At 58.5% G+C, this 20094-nt stretch overlaps 1 protein-coding gene across 4 annotated transcripts in view; it reads right to left on the bottom strand.

Moving 5' to 3' along the window:
- Nucleotides 1–947: 947 nt before the first annotated feature.
- GRM4 (glutamate metabotropic receptor 4) overlaps nucleotides 948–20094 on the bottom strand; it is a gene marked incomplete at both ends in the record, with an annotated part of 106932 nt that continues 87785 nt past the window's right edge. For 3 of the 4 annotated variants that reach the window (XM_081245533.1, XM_081245535.1, XM_081245534.1), the window contains 3 exons: nucleotides 5693–5742; nucleotides 11825–12071; nucleotides 18989–19924. In XM_081245533.1, coding sequence (XP_081101659.1) covers nucleotides 5693–5742; nucleotides 11825–12071; nucleotides 18989–19924 — 1233 coding nt within the window. Of the gene's footprint in view, nucleotides 975–5692; nucleotides 5743–11824; nucleotides 12072–18988; nucleotides 19925–20094 lie in introns of those variants that run through there. The other variant, XM_081245536.1, reaches the window with a different exon arrangement.

The raw sequence follows: 20094 nt of genomic DNA on the forward strand, positions 1-20094 counted from the left end.
ACCCCATTCCACGCCTTCAGGGCAGCTGGTGTCTTGAAACCTGACGCCTATATGGTTGCCAACCATTGCTGTGTTTTAGGAGAACATGCCTCGACCCAGAAGCCTGAGGCTTTAGCGGTAGAATTTGAGGTAGCATAGATGGCAGGTGGGAAGACTTGGGGGCAGTGGCCTCCCTGAAACGACATGGGCAGCTGCCCTGTTTGTTCCCAGCATGGCCTACGGGCTCCAAGAGGATCGCCCACCACCAGTCACCAGCACCAAAATAATGACTGAAATGCAGTTCCTGGTGCATAAAGAGCTCAGAGTTAGAGAGAACATCAAGTCACAAGTGCTTCTGAGAGCAGATACCAGGTGCCAGCCTCGGTTTGCAGACCCCTTCCTGGTGAAGGAATTTTATTTATTTATTAAAGAAAATTTCAAACATCTGTAGCAGGAGAGTAGTATCAAGAATTCTCAGATGCCCAAGTGCAGCTCAAGAATCATCAACTCAGGGCTACTCTGGTTTCAGCTCCACACCCTTTCTGCCCACTGGAATCCTCTGGTTTTCTGGAATACTGGAATACTGGGGCTGGTTTTATAAGGAAAGAACTGGAAGAACAGGAAGCTCGTCTCCCCCAAACCTAACCTGGAAGAGGAAGACTCCAGAAGTGCAAGCAAGGGCAGCCAACAAGGGGGGAGTCCTGGGCAGGAAGTACCTGGCGAAGCCCCTGAGGTTAGGGAGGCCCCAGGCGTACATGCTCCCAGAATGGGGCTCCTGGTCCTGCCGATGGAGCAGAGGCTCCTGGCTGGGGCAGCCAAGCCCCGTTTCCTGCCCCAACTCCACCTCTCTTTGTTTTCTTTCCCTCCTCTTTTTGGCTTTTTTCCCTCTAATTATGGGCTTTATTAAAAAAAAAAAGGCAAATTACGGTGACATGCTTTAATTATCTGCCGAGCAATGGCGGGCTGAATTACACAGGCAGGGCCTTGGAGGTTACCTAAAAATAAAGAAAGAAGCCTCATTAGATGCTAATTGCTGCTTTTGCCAACTGAAGTGAGATTTTGGCACCGTGTACCACTTGGTGCCAGGGTGTCTGCAGGGAAGCCAAAGCCCTGGGAAGCTCAGAGTGCCAGGGCCAAGGCCTGTGGGGCAGTGGGGCAGGGCAGGGCAGGCACAGGGGTAGAGAGGGGCTCTCGTGCCAGGGAGAGCCCCTCAGTCTCCCCTCAGTGTTCAGGGGCTGGATGGAAACCCCAGGCTGGGGGGAGGGAGCAGCAACAAAAAAAGTGAGAGCATCAAAAAAAAGGGTCCATGGTCTGACCTCTGGCCGGGGAGGGGTCCCACAGCCTCCTAAAAGCTCAGCCTCCTCCTGCGGGCTCCCGAGGACCCCTCCCTGGGCCTGGAGGCTGAAGTGGTGCAGGGGACCTGGCGTGGTGCTAACAGGCCACTCCCTGGCCCCCTTGCCTCTGCCTCTAGGGCCCAAGAAGACAGGGTGGGAGAAACTGACCATAGGACACTGGAACTCAGAACCAGCTCATCTGAGCTGGAAGGTATCCAAGCTTGGATACTGCTTCCGAAGCTGAGTTCCCAGGATCCTGGGAGTTCCACAGAGGTGTCCCGTGTGCCCAGCCAGCCTGGGAGCTCAGTGGGCTCCTGCTCAGGGCAGGTAGCAGCCTGGTCTTGGTTTTGAGCCTCAAAAACCTCTTGAGTGGCATTCTTCTCTACTGGCTGCAGAAACCCCAAGTTCTGGTACCACACCTGGCGCATTCACCACCGCATACCCGGGGCCTGGCTCATAGTAGGTACTTAATATCTGTTGAATGAATAAGGAAAGGGGTCTTATCAGATTTGTCTAGATTTTTCCAGGACTCTCTTGGTTTTAGCACTGAAAGTCCTGCATCCCAGGAACTCCCCAGGCCCCAGGAACCCTAGGCCTGAACTCCACCCTCCCCCTGCCTTCCCACAAACATATTTCAATCTCACACATTGGCCTTTTAACACACAGTCTTAGGCAGTGGTTCTCAAGCTTGGTTTTGCACAGAATTGACCTGCAGGGCCTATAAAATGGATGTAAGGACCCACCCCCAGAGCTTCCAGTTCAGCCCACCTGGGGTGGGGGTGGGGAGGAAGCCCATAATTTGATTTTCTAACAAGTTCCTTAGGGATGCTGATGCTGATTTAAGGTTCTGTTGTTGGAATGTTGATTCACCTGGCCCACTAGGCTGCCCCAGATCTCCTGGGGAGCTTGTAAAGCACACTTGTGCCAACCCACCCACAGGGCCTCAGATCCAGTCCTTCTGGGGAGGGCCCAGCATCTGCATAGTCTAAAAGTTCTGGTGGGGGTAAAATCTCCACTAGCCTAATCCTTTCATCCTGCCCTGAGGAGAGCAGCCATGGGGTCTGCCCCTGACCTCACCCCTGGGTCTCTCACTCGGAGGCTGAGGCCCCAGGGGAGGGGTAAGCGCAGAGCCTGTGGAGACCCCATCACCCCTCTTGCAGAGCAAAGGTTTCTGGGGGCCGCCGGCTTGGTCCAGGGAGCCAGGGACACTGCAAACCCCATCTCACTGAAATAGAAAATCCTGAAGATACAAATATCTGTCCACCTTTCTTGGGTGTCCCATGAGCTTGGTGAATTAAGAATATGGGATGGAGAGCAAAGATGAGCAGCCAACTAGCCCGGGAAGGTCTTCCCCACCATGTGCATCAGGGCAGGCCTCACCTAGGCCCACCTGCGGAATCCCAGCCCTGGCCTCACGGGCCTGGATGTCTTCCGTCCCACACAGCTGCTGCAGGCCTGACTTCCACAAGTCCTGCTGGGGACTGGTCCCTCCTCTCCAGCTCTGGACCACGGAGCCTGCACACCTCTCCTCTGTACCAGACCCAGTGGCTCAGCATTCACACCCCACCCAAGCCTTCCCCACTTAGCCCACTCATTCGCATAATTATGTTTCTTTGGGACCATCAGCATTTCTAGGCTGTTTGGCTCCCTGAGGGCTGTCTCCCGCATCCAACTGGTGGCCTCCTGAGGGCAGGGCCTGGATGCCTCCCCTCCCACCTGCCCCTTCTCAGAGCCCCAGGCAGGCTGGACTAGGCCAAGCCTCAGGGATGCCCGATGGGCCTAAGTCCAACCGAGAGCCCACCCTGGCCTGACCCTTGCCTCCTCCTCCCACTACGAGGCCTTGAAGGGAGGGGAGCAGAGAGGGCAGCACCGCCTTGGAAGGAAGGTGATTCTCCCTGGAACCTAGAAGGGGGCTCCACAGATGTGGAGGACATGGGAAAGTCCTGGGCTGAGCGTCAAACCCTCGAGTTCCAGGCCAGACCCTCAGTCTAGACTTGGGCCCCAGCACGGCGATCACTGTAGAGGGACATGGACCAGAGAGGGAACAAGGTGCCCAGGCCGGGGGTGCTATCAGAGGCCCCACTCCCCTTCTACATCCAGCTCCTCCCCACCCCACCCCCACATACACTGCCCTGGAAGCTTCTGGAGGACGCTCTTGGACTGACACCCTAGTTTTGCCTGATTACCCTGGGGCACTGGGTAGAATCTATGCCGGGTGGCAGTCTCAGGGAACATTCTTCGAAAGCAAGATGATCGGTGTGAGACCTCCTTCCCTGCCCCTTCCCTTACACACATATTTACTGAGCATACAGTAGGCGCTGCACACACATGCAGTGTGTGTCACACAGACCCTCGGGGAGGACGGACTCCCAAGTGCAGCCCGCCCCCCCAGAAGCAGATGGGCTGACAGAGGGGCACTAACACGTGGCATGATTGAATGCCGCAGCCTCACCTCTCACACGCTCCCACACCTAGTCCCCTCCTGCCCCACCGGGTCCCTCCAAGCCCCGCCCCCGTCAGGTAGCGGAGGAGGTGGAAGGGGGTATGGGCCTGGGGGTGCGGCAGGAAGGGGCGGCACAGGCAGCCCGGGCTCTAGCTGCTGCCTGTGGTCTCATTGTGTTGCTGGCTCTATAATTTACCCCTGGCAGGGCCCAGCCCCTGAGCCGCTCACGCTCCCTAGCTCCCAATCTGCCACAGACGCCAGCTGCTGTGAACACACTCTCACACTTGCCCAGGACAGGCATCCTCACGACATGGGTGTGATGTGGACTCACACCCACGTACGCCTAAACAGACAGACACTCCCACAAGACAAACAAGCTTGAATATGGAGGTGCAGGAGCACACACACACACAGATAATACAGACACGCACAGGGCTGGGGGAAGTCACACACACACACACGCACACACACACACAACCTGTGCCGTGCACCTGGCCCACCTGGCCACGCACCACATACTCATCACCAAGACAGTCACACACCATCCCAGCACCTGTGACCTGAAGACAGGACAGGCAGGAGGGGAGGGCTGTGGATGCTGGGAGCCCCAGAAGGCGATTTCTCAAGAGGAGAGTTTCTTGGCTGGAAGGGGAGGAGCGGCTCAGGTTATGGGATGGGGTGGGGTGGGGCTCAGGCATGAGGGATGTGAGCCAGAGGAGAGGCAGGGCAGAAATGGTACCCTCCTTAGGGGCTGCAGGACAGACAGGGACGGAACATCCCCCCTACTTAGGGGAGTACCAGGGGCTGATGTCTGGAACCTCCCACAGTGTCCCGGCCCCTCCCAGCCCAAGAACTCTCCGAGACCCCACCCGATGCCAGCCCAGGAAGCAGCCTCCGCTGCCCCCAAGCCCTATGTCCCTATCAGCCATTTCCTCCTTCCCTCTAACTCCAGGCTCTCCGGCTTCAGGCTGAGCCGGGGGTCCCACCGCAGGACCCTCAGTGGATGTGGAGCCAGGGTGCAAAACCATGTGTTTACTTTATTAGAAATGTTCTTGGTATAAAAACAATCATGCGCTACACATTGTCATCAATAACCATCACCAAACACCCAGGCACTGAACTCCGTGTCATCGGCAGGAGGGGCAAGCGGGCAGGACACATGGCAGACAGGCGGGGGTAGGCGGGCAAGCTGCGGGCCATGGGGACACACACAGAGGCCACCAGGAGGACGCAGCACTTTGCAAGACACTCGAGATTTGTTTTAGTTTTGGCTTTTTTGTGTTTTGATCTTTTTTTCCTTTTTTCTCTTTTGTGACATGTAAGATCTGGTGAATTAGGAAAAGATGGCAGGGAGAGAGAGCAAAGGTTGGATGTAAATGAAGGTGAGGAGGGGGCTGAGGACAGGAAACAAAAATGCACAAGAGGAGAGACCAGGTGGAGCACAAGAGAAAAGACAAGAGAAAGCTGGAGACGGCAGAGAAAAGGCAGAGTCAGAAAGAAAGAAGATACAGAAAAAGCAGACAGACACAGAGAGAACAGGCGATACAAAGAGAGAAGAGAAAATAAAGACAGGGATGGAGACAGACTGAGAAGGTCACCAATAGGATGGAGAGAGACGAGGGAGAGAGAAAACCAGCGCCGGGGGCCTCCTGTGGTTTGGGGCTGGGAGGGGCTTTGGTCCAGGACACAGGGTCTTGGGGTGGCCTGAAGCTTCCCTGGCCCCTCATCCTCCTCCTGTCACCAGCCCGGCTTGCCCAGGCAACCCAGCAGTGACCACTGGGGGCTGTGCTATCTTCAGCACCAAGCTACGTCCGTGGGTGCCCACGGGCAGGTAGGACATCAGCTGGGCCCCCCTGCAGCGGCGGGGGGGCGCCTGGCCCGATGCACCATCCACAAGGGTCTGTTCTCCTTCTCCTGTGCAGCTCCGGTGGCCTAGCTAGATTGCATGGTTGGTGTAGGCGACGTAGGTCTGTTTGGTGGCCAGCGCTGGAAGGAGAGAGACGGGGGGAGAAGGAGTCAGGGGCTGTCTTCTTCCAATGCCCCTTCCGCAGGGGTGTGGCCCTGCCCACGGCATCAAGTCCGGACCCCTGAACTGAGCATTGCCAGACCGGAGCAGGGTCCCACCCCGCCCCTCGCATCGCTTCCCCCAGACTCATCCCACCCACACCCACACCTCGGCTGCTGGCCGGGAGGGCCCTTCCCTCTTCACTTTGTCCCTCTAGGAGCACTGCCTCCCGACCCCAACCCTCTGTGTCACACCCCACACGGAGTCCCTGACACCTCCTGACTCCACCACACTTTAAGAGAATCGTTTTTATTTGTGATACACAGTCTTCAAGTATAATCAAGGGGGAGTTTTTCAGAAGTTCAACACACTCTCTGGAAGAGCACGTGTGAAGAATATACGTAGATGGCAGCCTAGCGGAAGTGAGTGGAAAATGGGGACAGAGGAGATAAATAATGGAACCAGAGAGGGGTCTTGCGAGGCTAGAAACTGAGGCGTATGACTGATTCGGCCCTCTCCCCATGCCCAAGGGAAACGGAAGTCCTCCAGGGCCCCTCAGGCCTCCGTGCAGCCACGTTTCCCATTTCTGGGTGTCCTGACTCGCCTCAGTCTTGAGCCTCTCTTATCTGCACCCAACACCCTGGCCCCTACTCATCCCCACTGGGACCAGGGTTGCCTCTCTGGGTGTCCCCCCTCCCCACCACAGCCAGGTGACAACGTCAGCTCCCCTGGGCAGCACGAGTGCCCCCACCTCCACCCTGCCGGGGTTCACGCCTCACGGCAGCCTCACAAGAAGGCCAGATAAGCAGCACCCCCATTTGACAATTGAGGGGCTGAGGCCAGAGGGGTAAGCAGTCCAGCCAGGTCCTGGTTTATGTCCTGTCCTGCCAGGGTTCAGGGTCTCCCTCTGTGGCCTGGGGACAGCTCAGTGAGAGTAATTGAGGCTGGTCTGCTGGGGCTGAGAGAGAAGACTAGACGGGGGAAAGCCCTGGTGCCCTTGGCCATAAAACTGCCTTGACTCCATCAGGATCCTGACAGCTCAGAAAAGAGGGTACATCTGCCAGGTGCAGTCAGGGGTGTCTGCCTGGAGAAGGTGACATGGAGGGGAGCAGTGTGGTGGGCTGCACGCTGACCACCCCCAACCCTCTTTCCCCATTTTTCACTGCCAAGTTAAGGACCGCATTTCCCAGACTCCCTTGCAGCCCCACGTGGCCCTGTGTGGCTACATTCCTGCTAATGACAAGTGTCAAGGACACTTGTCAATGACAAGGCCCTGTGTGCAGCTTCCATGTCATGTGATTAAAATAGACTATTTCCCCTGTACTTCCTCTCTTTTCCCTTCCAGGGCCAGAACAGACATTTGAGGTCAACCAGCCTCGGCCATGAGGATGAGGACAACCCTCTCGGAGCTGATGAAATGACAAAATGGAAGTAACTCAGGTCCCTGCACCTGCCCATCCCCCATGCACTACAATATCAGAAAGAAACAAACATCTGTCTGACTGGAGCCACTCTGTCCTGGGGCCTCTTTTTCACACCAGCGTAACTAGAAGCCCACTCATACAGGCAGGACTGCTGTGTCACCCTCTCAGGGGGTCCTCCCCCGAGGGTGGGAAGAAGCAAAGTTGCCGGGGTGGGGTGAGCAGAGGGGACACCATGGGACCAGTGCGGAGGCATGAGGGTCAGAGTGCAGCTCAGCTAAAGGAAGAACTCTCTCCTGGCCTGAGCTGAGAGCGGAGTGGGTTGCTTTGTGCTGTAGATGAGCTGAAATGTTCCCTGTCAGCAGAAATATTCAAGCGGAAGATGAACAATCACTGGGCAGGGAAGTTTCACGTTTTAGGTGCCACCTGTACAGGTTTACTGGAAGGAAATGGTGCCCACGACACACAAGACAACATTAAGAACACAGCACAGCGCCTTACTGTTTGTGAAGAATGCCCACCTTCATTTCTAAAATGGCCCAGGCCCTTCCGGGATGCTGGAGGACCAAGAGGGGAGAAGGAGCACAGACCGGGCACCATTAAGGAGGGGCCTGGGCTGGGGGGCACCAGGGGAAGAGAGCTGAGCGACAGGAGGCTGGGACCTGGGGGTGGCAGAAGGTGCTGAAAAGGAGGCGGAAGGTGGGAGGCCAGCGCAGATCAGCCTCTGGAGACCAGGGCCTCAGCCTCCCTCTGTGACTTCAAGCAGCTCCTCCCCTGTCCTGCGAGGCTGTGGTCTCCCTGCCAGTAGCAGGAGAGGAGTAGCCCTTTGTGCCTAGACTTCTTTTCCTGTGGGGCTTTGGCCACCCCCACCTCTCCACCCCACTCTCTCCCCCACCACCAGAAAAAGAGCCGGCAGCTGGCTCTGTGAATCACGAGCCCGCAGACCAGGCTGGTGAGAATCAGTTCCCTAGGGCTCCATCACCCCTTGGTGAACTGATAATTATTGAGTTTCTAAACCTGTAAACCTGTCAGCAGCTCCTGGCTCAGAGGTGAAGGAAAACCTCAGCAGCAGCAGCAGCAGCAAAATCTCCACTGACTGCAGGGAAACGGGAGCCTGAGGGTGGCCATAGCGGCACCGAGAGCGGTAGGGACGAGAGAAAGTGGCGGGGAGGTGAGGGACAGCTGGGCCCCTCTTCTCCCTGAAACACCAGAGCTGCCTCCTCTAGAAAACCCAATCTGTAGGTTTCAGAACCTAGAAGCACATTGGGCCCTCAGCTATGAGCTAGGAGCCCCAGAGTCCTTCAGCAGAGCCTCAGTCTGACCGTCTGGAAAATGGGAGCAATGATTCTGCCCGGGGCCCCCAGGAGCTGTGAGGCTCAAAAGGAAGAGTTCTGGCCAAGAGTCAGGACACTTGAGGTCCAGCCCTGCCCTCACTGGTGTAGGGGATCTCAGCACCTGCCACGTGGCCTTTCTAACAAACTGAACCTCTCGGAGCCTCAACTCCCTCATGTAAGATGGGGTGATCATAAATCCTTAGCTGCTCTCAGCCACGGCATGGATAGAAATACTCTCTAAACCCTGCAAAATGGTAGACGAAGGGGCAGGGCTGAATAACCATAGTGATGAGGGCAGGATGGGGACAGCGACACTCCAGGGGCAGCCTCAGCATGGGGGGAGGGGGAGAGTGTGGGCAGAGGGCCCCAACCCATCCCTCCCCAACGACAGGCCCTGGCTGCTGGCTCTCAGTCCCCACCGCCTCTGATAACAATTAGCTGGGCAGCAGCAGGCACGAGCTGTCAGCCCCCATTTGTCGGCCCCATGTTTCCTTGCCTAATCTGCCTGCAATCGCGTCCCTGAATTATTTATTCTGTTGTTTGTTTAAAGATACGTGGCCTGCCAGGGACAGAGTGAAAAATGTCCCTGCTCCACGGGAGTGACACCTCCCCGCACCTCCCGCTCACACCCCCTCCATCTGGCTGTTCCCAGAATTAATCACCCAGCTCCTGCCCAGTGCCTCCACGGCCCCTGTTGTCACCAAGCTCAGACGGTGGGGGCAAGGGGCACTGGCCTCTGGTCCTCAGTGCAGGGGGCCATGGGGAGGGGCAGCTCTCACCCTTCCCTCACAGGAAGCAGGGGCTGGGAAGGCTGGGTCTCCCCTCGCCATGCCTGCACACCCCTCCTTGTCCCCTGTCCCCAGGTGACCAGCCTGAGCAGAGGCAGGCAGAGGCAACAGTGTCAATGAGGTGACATCAGCGCTCTCTGTGACAGCCCTGTCCCTGTGGTCCCCTCTGGCCTGTCACAGCACCATGAGGGCCACCCTCTGGGGTCAGGGTGCTACCTCCTGTTAGATACCCATGGTCTCCAGAGGGCTGATGCCCCACTCAGTCTCATGAGCCCTGGAACAGAGTAGGGCCTGGAGGGATGGGACCCAGCAAGGGCGAGCCTCCGTGGGGAGGAGGAAAAATAAGTCAGGAGCTTGGGGCAGGGAGTGGCAAGGGGTCCGTGCTTAGGGGCGGCAGTGGGGGTTTCTGCACATCTGCGTGGATGAGAAAGGCCAGAGATGGGGAGGCCCACAAAGACACTGCCCCTTCCCATCGCAAGTAGAGGGCCCACCTGGCATCTGAAGGGAGCCCCAGGCTGTAGGTATAGGGAAGCTGGTGCTCTGGGAGGAAGAGCAGGACTGGAGAGAACCAGATGTCATCTGGTGGAGGGTGTGGCCAACAGAGTCATCAGGGGTGTCCATCAAAGTGGGGGGGTGCTGGGAGCCAGGTACACTGCTCAGCACAGAGAGAGAGGGAGGCCATATGAAGTCAGGGTCAAGGGAAAGACACTGGGTGGGGCCAGCCAGTCACCACCTTGCTATGTGACTTCAGGAGAGGCACTCACCCTCTCTGGGCCTCAGCTGGGGATCCAGCCCAATCCGGGCCTCACAGGACTGCTGTGAAGATCACTCACAGGGGAGAGAGCTCTGGGAAGTGAAAAATCCTGTTTGGATGTGGGAAGCTACTTTCCTCCTTTCCACGGCTGATATTCCTTCTACACGTGGGAATGATGTTGAGAATGGAAGATGCTTCACCCAGAGCCCCAGCGCAGGGAGCCTGTAAGAGGGGCTGTCCCAGTCCAAACACACCTGCGAGGGGAGGTCTCCTGTTTCTCCTGATCTCTTGGTGGGTGACAAAGGGGCTCCTCTCTGGAGCCTATGCTCACCAATGTCCCTCCTGCTGCCACCAACAACGTCCACATCTGGCCTTTCCCCCAGTACTCGAGGGAGAAAGCAGAGTGCTAACCCCAGGTGCCACCAGGATCTGAAACTCTCCTGGGGAGAGGGGCTCTTCTCCTCCTCCCCCACCAACGGAAGCCCCCCAAGACTCTCAGAGAGCGGGGTGGGGGGGCAGGAGGAGCTGCCATGTTAACCATTTGGACACTTTCAGGGTGTCCAGGGAGGGAGTCAGGTGTGCAGTGGGGCAGGGTGACCATAGCAACCCCTCAACCCTGTCCACCCGGGAGCAACCAGAAGCGAGGCCCATGGAGGCCCAGCCCACAGGCCGGACGCCTCGGTCTCTGCTCAGAGGCAGCGGGGATACCACCTGCTGCTGTGTGGCCTGGGTGAATCCCTCACCTTTCTGAGCCTCCCTTTCTGAGCCTGTAGCAGCAAATAATTAAAAATCACTGCTTTCAAGGTTGCTATGAAAATGAAAACTGGTTCCTGGCAGGTGTGGCCCACAGTGGGGGTTCAAGAAATGGTCACCACTGTTACTGGTCCCCCCCAAGGCCTAACCTGCCCCTCACATGCCCTGCCCCTCTCTCCTCTCTGTCCCTTCTCGTCACACCGTGGGCCGGCTCCAGGGGGCACAGGGAGGAAGGCAAAGATGGTGGCCCTGCCCCCTCCGGCACACACCCCTCAACCACTGAGGGACCAAGTCCTGCCCAGGCTTTGGGTCTGCCCCTCAGAGGCTAAGGGTCCCACATCCTCCCCCAACCCTCTCAAAGCACAGCCCTCTACAGCTGAGGTTTCCTTGGACACCCCCCTGAGAACCACGGCTCTGCGGGCCCTCGTCCCGGCCCCAGCCCTCACTTACCCATCCCAGGGCCCGTATCCTGAGTCCCCATCTCTCAGGGCCCTGCCAGGGGGCGGCTGGGCAAAGCCAAGCCGAGGGGTTTCAACTGCTCTGGCACCAGGGCCACAGCTCCCAGGTTACCAAAGGGCCCCAGAGCAGTGGCCCTCCAGACAATCCCTTCCCCAGGGAGACTGAAAGGGCACAGGCCCAGATGTGGACTCTAGGGCAGAGAAATCCCGAAGTCTCAGGTCACTCTGCCTGAACCGAGGCCCCCCCAACACCCCCCCTCCCCCACCCCACCCCCGCCTCTCCCTAGGTAGGCAGGGATCCCTGGAAAGGAGAGGCTAGAGTGGAGCAGGGGTTGTGTGGAGTGGGAGGAGAGACCCCATTACCTGGACAGAGTGGGGCAGAGGGGGCTAAGCTAGAGCCTCAAGCCTCTCCTCTGGGTGAGGACGGTTCACCTGCGGCCTCAGGGCTCTCCCAGTGCCCTCATTGGACCAGACTTGGGTTGGGGCTGACCTTCTCCAGGAAGGGGGCGGGGCCTGGGCGGGCCCAGAGGGAGAGGCGAGGGGCCAGACACTCACCTGGAGCTTCCAGGTTCTCGCAGAGCTCGGACTTGGCCTCGCCATTGGGCCGGAAGCTGCCCTTCTGCGTGAACTTGTTGGACATGGTGGCGGCGGTGACGACGGCTTTGAGGCTGCGCTTGCGCTTGGGCACGTTCTGCTCCGGGTGGAAGAGGATGATGTAGACCTTGGGCATGTAGAGCATCCCCAGGGACACCGAGGCGCTCAGACTCACCGAGACCGTCAGCGTCGTCGTCTGGATGTACAGCTGAGGACGGGCCGGGGGCGGTGTCAGGGCGGGCTCCGCCCCGGCCTCTGGGGGGCCCTGTCTGACGCCCACACCCTAGACAGACACAGTTGGGGACAAACCCGGGGACCGCCCTGTGTCCCGCTGGCTTCGGGCAGAAGGGAGTTGTGGTATAGAGCTTGAACTTTAGACCAGAATCCCTGGATTCAGCTGGGCTCACCACTGTCACTGTGTGATCTGGGACAAGTCACATCCTTGGGCCTCAGTTTCCTCGGGTATAATATGGTCATGATAATTCTAGCCCTTTCCTCATAGGGCTGTTGTGAGTTTGAAATGACTTAATAAATGGCAAAAACATGTAAAATAATATTTGGCACATGGTCAGTGCACAGAAGTGTTCACCACTGTTATCTGCTATTTGGTAGAGGCCCCTGGGGAGGGGCCCTCAGGGGACAGCTGACCCTCCTTGGGGGCAGCGCCCCCTGCACAGGGCTGGGAGTGAGATGAACACCTGTCGGTGCCTTGTAGTAACTCCCAGTGGCCATGGCACAGCCCCTCGACCAGGCCCCCCATTCAGGGACTGCCCCCCCAGATGCCACCCTGTGCAGAGCAGGCTGCTGGCACAGGAGTCGTGGCCTGATCGTGATCCACTGATGCCAGCCCAGTCAAAGCTCATTTCACGCTCACTCACCAGCACTAACGTTGACAGATGTTTAGCAAAATGAAAGTCCATTAATCTGGGTGTCGGGTAATCCATTTTTCAATAGTGGGGCCTTCCAGGCAGGGCCCGACAATTCCCACCACCCTCACCTGGGATGCCCTCCCCACCTCCTCCCTCCCTCCAGGTCCTCCAGGCCTCAGCTGCCCCTCTGGCCCCCTCAGCCAGGGTGGGGCCAGGGGAAGCCCAGGCTGTGGCCCCCAGGTCTGGGTATGGGAAAGCAGGAAATGCTCTGCCCCCAGATCTGCCGTTTCTGGGCCTGGGCCCCTCCCCTGGGGCCTGGCTAATGTACCACCTCCTCCAGGAAGCTCTCCCTGACTCTCAGCTCTAGCCAATCCCCCATGATAGCCTTCACTCCTTGCACCCAGCCCAGCAGTGGGGGACCGAGGTCTGGACTTGCCTCCTGAGGTCACAGGAGCCCTGAGCTCATCTGGAAGTGTCCCGAAAGGAGGGGCCAAGTCCTCCCATTCTCACATTCCTCCCCATCTCTCGCCCCTCTCATAAATACCTCATGACCTGGATCTGAAGGCCTTCATCCCAGCCACCCTTCCCCGGGTCTCCTTTGGGAGAGGGGCTGGAGAAGCTCTAGGGTCTGAGAGGAGAGAGGTGTGTGACCCTGAGGAAGTCTCATCCCCTCTCCGGCCCTCAGTTTTCTCAACAGCACAATAGGATAATAGCACCTACCTCACCCAAACCGTGAGGCTACCCAAGTGCAGACTGTGAGGTCACATGAAACTCACAGGGTACCAGAGCAGGGTCGGGGGGAAGGAGGCTGGGAGTGTAGAGAGGCTGTTTCATTTGCCACCATTCAGAAAATGTTACGGGCCTGGGGAAATGAGAGCTTGTTCCCTAGTGAGCACACACCCCTCTGTCCTCACACGCAACCCACACTCTCACCGACAGGCACGGTGCTGCCGCCCAGCATGTGGACAGGGAGAGGTCATGACAAGCCAGTAGGAGGGTGCTGGCCACCTCTCCCACCCCCTGGATGGCGCTGGGGGCCAGGGCGGAAGGAGTGAAGGGAGACAGTCTCCAGAATATCATAACAGACCCTTGGAGAAGACAGTGGAAATCTGGGCTAAGCAAGAACAGGCTTGTTATCTGGGTCTTCACTATTGACTGGGGGTCCTGTGGGGACAAGGTGTGTCTCCCTCATTAGACTGGGGGTTTCCTGAGGGCAGGGGTGTCTCTCCTTTTGCACTGGGGGTTCTTGAGTATAAGGGTGTATTTCCAGGGCAGATATCCATCTTAGGTCTTTTGCCCCCAACTTGTTGATGGGAAGGAGGTATGGTTGGGCCAATATGGGGATGGTGGGACAGGGGTCAAGTACCCTCTCTGGGCAGAGGGAGGCCTGCAGTGGACACAGCCCTGTATGGGGGTCAGGGGGCTGGGTTCCAGATTCCACTCTGCCCTGACTCACTGAGGGATGCTGAGCCCCCTCCACTAATATAGGCAGAGTTCGCTCCATGGGCATGCACACTCGGTTTAACACCTTGCGGCCGCCACCTTGAATCCTGAATAATTTTTGAACAAGGGGCCTTCGTTTTCATTGTGCTCCTGTCCCTGAAAACTATGGAGCCAGCCCCGAGCATAGGCCTCGGTGTTCTGTTCTAACCTGTTTTTCAGCCTAGGAGCCTTTCTGCACACAAAATACAAGGAGGGGTGTAAAGAGATCAAACTTGGACAAAGCTGCCCCCCCCTCGTTTGCTGGGGCCCCTCCCCGCCAGCATGGGCCCTGGGGGCTCCTCTAGCCATGCCCAGGCTGGGGGCGGCTGGCCCTGTGCACAGAAGTGGGGCTGTGCACCCCCAGCCCCTCTCCTTGCCCCAGGGTCTGGAGTTCTCACCCCACCACTGGCTCCAGCATTGTTCTGGGGCCCCCCGGGGTGAAGGTGCATGTCCTCACCAGGAGGTGGTAGTGTGTTAACCCTGTGAGAGAAGCAGCGGTCCTCTGGAACCTCTAGCCTACAGGGATGGGGCCCAGGCATGGATGCAGGTCTCAAACGGATGCAGAGTAAGAGGCGGCTTCCAGGATGTGATTTCACCTTCTCTCCCATCCACCCATCCTCCAGCCTGAACTGTCACCCTTCCTGCTCCCCTCTTTGACTTTGGTCAGGCCCTTGCTACACTCCGTCCTCTGCAAGGAATCCTGCCTTAGCCTCACGAGTCACTGCTCCCCAGAGTGAAGGAGGTTGTCAGAGCTGGCTTTGATGGAAGAGGACAGAGGTCACCTGGGGTGGGGCAAAAGGCAAAGAAAGGAGTTGCTGTGGAGGTGGACAATGAAGTGCCTGTTTTGTGCTCGGTCTGGTGGGGGGCACGGAGGAGTCCGCCTGCTTCGTGTTTCTACCCAGGCTGACCCTGGTGGGTCCTGAGATCCTCAGTCTAACAAACCAGACAAATGACCTTCCCCACAACCTGGCCGGCCTCTGAGGCCACGGCCCACCCCAGCCTGGCTGAGCAGTTACCCCAACCGGTGGAGAGACGATGCCCCGGTCAGCTCAGGGTAATGGCACGCGGCTACACAGGTGAGCCCTGGAAATCCAGGCCAACATGGGAGATCCGGTCACCTGCTCACCAGGGCAACATGGACAGCTTCACTGGGCACCACCTGCAGCCTGAGGGACAGGCGGGGTTGCAAGTACGCGTGCGCACACACCAGGGCAGCATAGGTGCTCACAAATCCACACTTATGTACCCATGCAACTCTGCATTCACACACACACACACCTGAACTCACAGCCGCACACTCCTACCTGACTCAGATACACCTGGGCTCTCACACACACACACCCCTTCATGTACCTGGGTACACACACGTGTGCGCACACACAGATGCACTCAACACACCTGCACCCATACTTGAACACACACATACACCTGTGCACACACACACCTACAAACATCTGCACATACACTGCTGAGCACGCACACTTAATCTGCACTCCCAAATACACCCTAGCAGCCATGAATCGTCAGTGCACAGCTGTCCATCCCCACTCAATCTGCACACACACACACACACACACTGCCCATCCACTGCTCAACGTGCACAAAAAGGCACACACACATTCTGTACACACACACTTCTGTACCCATAACACAACTCCCCACAGTAGCCCCACTCCATCTACACACACACACACACACACACACACTAGCACTCAGGACCCGGCAGTCATTGGGGCTGTTTGTAGCTCAGACATGACACAGCACAGATAGAGCCCCAGGGTTGCCTGAGCCTCTAAGAAGCCTGGTGGTCTGAACTGCAGGGACTTCAGAGCTCCCCTCCCCACCCTTGCCTCATTCAGAAGCCCAGAGAAGGAGGGGGCGTATCCCATGTTGACGCCATCAGGGGCAGAGCTGGGTCTCAGGACCATACGCTGGTGTGGGCCAGCCTGCTTTGCGACCCTGGGCAGGTCCCTCGCCCTCTCTGGGCCTCAGAGGAGATCATCTCAGAGGCTCCTTTTCATAATCTGTATTGAGAGGAGCCTCCTAAAAAGGGAGAAATCAGAGGCAGGTGGGGTGGCCTGGAGAGATGGGGGGAGGGTGCCGAGAGGGGGGCTGGGCCCCAGCGCCTGGAGGTGGGAGGGTCTGGTACCAGGATGACAGGGACCGCACTGGGAGCAGCGTGCTGGTAGGCACCCAGGGGAAGTTATGGGAAGGCAGAGCAAGGGCCTGAACCACCATGCTGTCGGCCACCTGGCTGTGTATGTTTACACCCTGAGGAGGCGAGGGAAGGGGCCTCCTGGGATTGTTGAGGGTAATGTCTCAAGCTGCCAGCTTCCTGGGGCGTGGGCGGCCTCCCCTGATGGCTCCATGGGCCCCCTGGGCGCTGCGGGGCGTGCAGGCGTCTGCCTGCACCTGCCCTCAGCGGGGAAGGCCTCTCGCTGGCCTGCTGGGGGTGGAGACCCAGCCCACCGTGCGAGCTGTTCCTCAGTGGCAGTGGCTTTGGCTCAAGTTTCAGGGTGGCCTGGAGCCAGGTCTGGTCTCAGACCTCAGGGTGCTCACCGCCAGCCTCAAGGTCTGCTTCTCAGAACCCCCAGCCTGCTGGGTCACCACTGGAAGACAGGCCACAGGCCTCTCTGCACCAGACCCAAGGGATTTGGGGTGGAGGGCGCAGCTCCTGCACTTGAGGAGCTGCTGGAGAAGGGGTGGGCACCTACCAAGGTAGGCCCAGGGGGAGTGGTGCCCCAGAGCTGCAGGGAGTGGTGTGGGCTTGGGAGGGGCTCCTGAGTTAGACACAGTAGGTTCAAGTAGTCCAGCCATGCCTCCTACTGGCTGTGTGACCTTACACAAGTCACTTCACCTCTCTGTGCCTCCACGTCCTCATCTGTAAACAGGGATGGTGAACCTACCCTAGCCCACTGTTGGGGTGTCTGCTGACCAGCGGGTGAAGTGCCTAACACAAGACAAGCAGCCATCCGTGGTTGCTTTGACCGCCGCCTCACTGAGGCCAAGCATCCCTAGGAGCTCACACCCAGGCTCACTCTTTAAATGCTGTCCACAGGATGGCGACTCCCCCAGGTACAGATCTAACCCAGCCCTCGTCCCTGAACCCCAGACTCACATAGTCAACCGCTGACTCAACAGCTGCACTTGGGCCTCTCGTGGGCATCCCAAACCCAGCACCTCCAGAGGACTTCCAGATCTCCGCCCCCATAGGCTCCACTGCCATCTCTACCCCGCCCACACCCCCCACACCCCAGTGCAGACACTCCTTCCTTCCCATCGCTCACACCGACGACGACTGTGGAGTCATCCTGACTCCCCTCTGAGCCTCTCATCCCACATGCACTCCACTGGAAGCCCAGCCAGCCCCCCACCCCGACACAGCAGGAATCCCCCGCACCTCACCACTCCTGCTGCCAGAAGCTCCTGTCAGGATCATTACAGCCACCTCCAGCAGGGCTCCACCCAGCAGCCAGAGGGATCCTTGTAAACCTATGTCCCAACGCATCCCTCCCTGCTCAGAACCCCACAGTGGCTCCCTTCTCACTCCCGGTAAAAGCCAACATCCTTCCCACAGCCTCTGGGTGTCCTACATCATCTGCTCTGTCTGCCCCTTGACCTCGTCCCCTCCACCCTCCTTCCCAGCCCCAGCCTCCTTGTGGTGGGTAAACGGCTTTTACACTCCTCATGTTGTGTGATTGTTACAACACCTGTAAGGACTGCAGAGGAAGGGTCATGGCCCCAATCTATTGATGAAGAAACTGAAGCAGAGAGGCCAGCTGGCTTGCCCAGGATCCCACAGTTAGACACAGAGCTGGGGTCCTCGGTCCCTCTGATTCTCCCTATCTCTGGCCTCTGACTTCAGGGACTCCCAATCCTTCAAGCTAAAACCCCCCAGCACCCAGGCAGCACTGGGGCAGTGATGTGGGCAGAGTCCATGGGGCCCTTGGGGTGTATGTAGACCCTCAGGCCAGGCTGGCAGGATGGCCTGACAAAGCCAGCAAGAGGCAGCTCATCGGCAGCTCCAGCCAGTGGAGGGTGGACCCTCAGCTGACGCTGCCAGGTATCCCCACCTGGCCTTCGGGGTGGCTTGGGGCCAGGGAGAGAGGGAGCGAGTGCCCAATACATCACCCACCTCGGTGACCCATGGGGATCCTGCAAGGGCAGAGAAGAGGGTGGAGAGAGGAGGAAGAAAAGAGGAGTGGACAGAAAGGATGGGCTGAGTAGGGAGAGAGGTAAGGGAGAGTATAGAAAAGAATGGGGAATTCCCTGGCGGTCCAGTGGTTAGGACTCCACGCTCTCACTGCCGAGGGCCCGGGGTTTGATCCCTGGTCAGGGAACTAAGATCCCACAAGCCACGTGGCACAGCCAAAAAAAAGAACGAAAGCGGGGGCAGCATCCCAGGCTGGCAGAGAGGAGAGAGGAAGGTGGGAAGGAGATGGGGAGGGGAAAAAGGTGGGGCGGGAGAGGCAGGGATGGAGAGATAGGGAAAGAGAGAGGAGAGGCGGAGGGTAGAGAGAGGGTGGGAAGCAGCAGGAAGGAGAGAGATGAGGCAGCGGAAGGTGGTGGGGGACGGAGAGAAACGGGAGAGGAGGCAGGAAAAGAGAAAGGGAGAGAGAAAGGAGAGAAACCCAGAAGCTGGAGAGAAAACTGAGACAGAAGACAGAATGAGGCAGGAATGAAGGCGCTCCCAGAGCAAGGTGAGAGGCCAACCAGCCCCAGGAGGCTGCCCCCTGCTGACCGCCCTCACCCACCCCCAGCCCCTTCCACTCACCTTGTCAGCCGACTGCGAGGTACCAAAGAAGATGGGGATAAAGGCGAGCCAGACGATGCAGGTGGTGTACATGGTGAAGCCGATGGGCTTGGCCTCATTGAAGGTCTCAGGCACTCCGCGCGTCTTGATGGCGTACACGGTGCACGTGACCATGAGCAGCATGCTGTAGCCCAGCAGGCAGATGAGCGACAGGTCCGAGATGTCACACTTGAGCACGCCCCTGGCGAAGCGGGGGTCGAGCGTCCGCTGGTCCTGGAAGTCCACCACCGAATGGGAGGGGTCCACTACAAACCACACGCAGATGCCCAGCAGCTGCAGGGAGATGAGGCTGAAGGTTATGGCCAGCTGCGAGGCAGGGCTGATGAAGCGCGGGGCGCTGACCGACCGCTTGCCCTGCTCGAAGATGCGATAGATGCGGTTGGTCTTGGTGAGGAGGGCCGCATAGCTGATGCTCATGCCGAGCCCCAGGAAGATCCGGCGTAGAGAGCAGGTACCCAGGTCGGGCTCGGCGATCATGAGGAAGGTGGTGGCATAGCACAGGAAGATGCCCGCCAGCAGCACGTAACTCAGCTCGCGGCCCGAGGCCTTGACGATGGGCGTGTCGTTGTAGCGCACGAAGGTGACCACCACGAAGAGCGTGGCAGCGATGCCCACCACAGCCAGGAAGAGGGGCAGCACGGCCCAGGGTGAGTCCCACTCAAGCTTGATGATGGGGATGGGCTGGCAGCCCGTGCGGTTCTCTGTGGGTCGCATGTCGTAGGGACATGTCTTGCAGGTGTAGCGGTCCACCTGGTACTGGTACCCCGTGCAGGGCTCGCAGTGCCAGCAGCAGGGCATGCCCTTCACCGACTTCTTCCGCTCACCTGGCTGACAGGGCAGGCTGCAGATGGAGCGGGGCAGCTGCTGCCCGCTCCCTGGCCAGTGCATCCGCTCTATCTGGCAACAACAGCGCAGAGGAGAAGGCCTCAGGACATGCCGCCAAGTGCCCTGGACCGCCCCACTGGTGGCACCGATTTGAATCACTTAGTTAGTGAGTTTAGTTAGATGGCTAAAATCCAGCTGCCCGGGCCCTGCCAGGATCAGCTGAATCCAACAGCTGCATTTAA

This window comes from Mesoplodon bidens, assembly GCF_964165515.1.
Source record: "Mesoplodon bidens genome assembly, chromosome: 10".
Lineage (NCBI taxonomy): Eukaryota > Metazoa > Chordata > Mammalia > Artiodactyla > Ziphiidae > Mesoplodon > Mesoplodon bidens.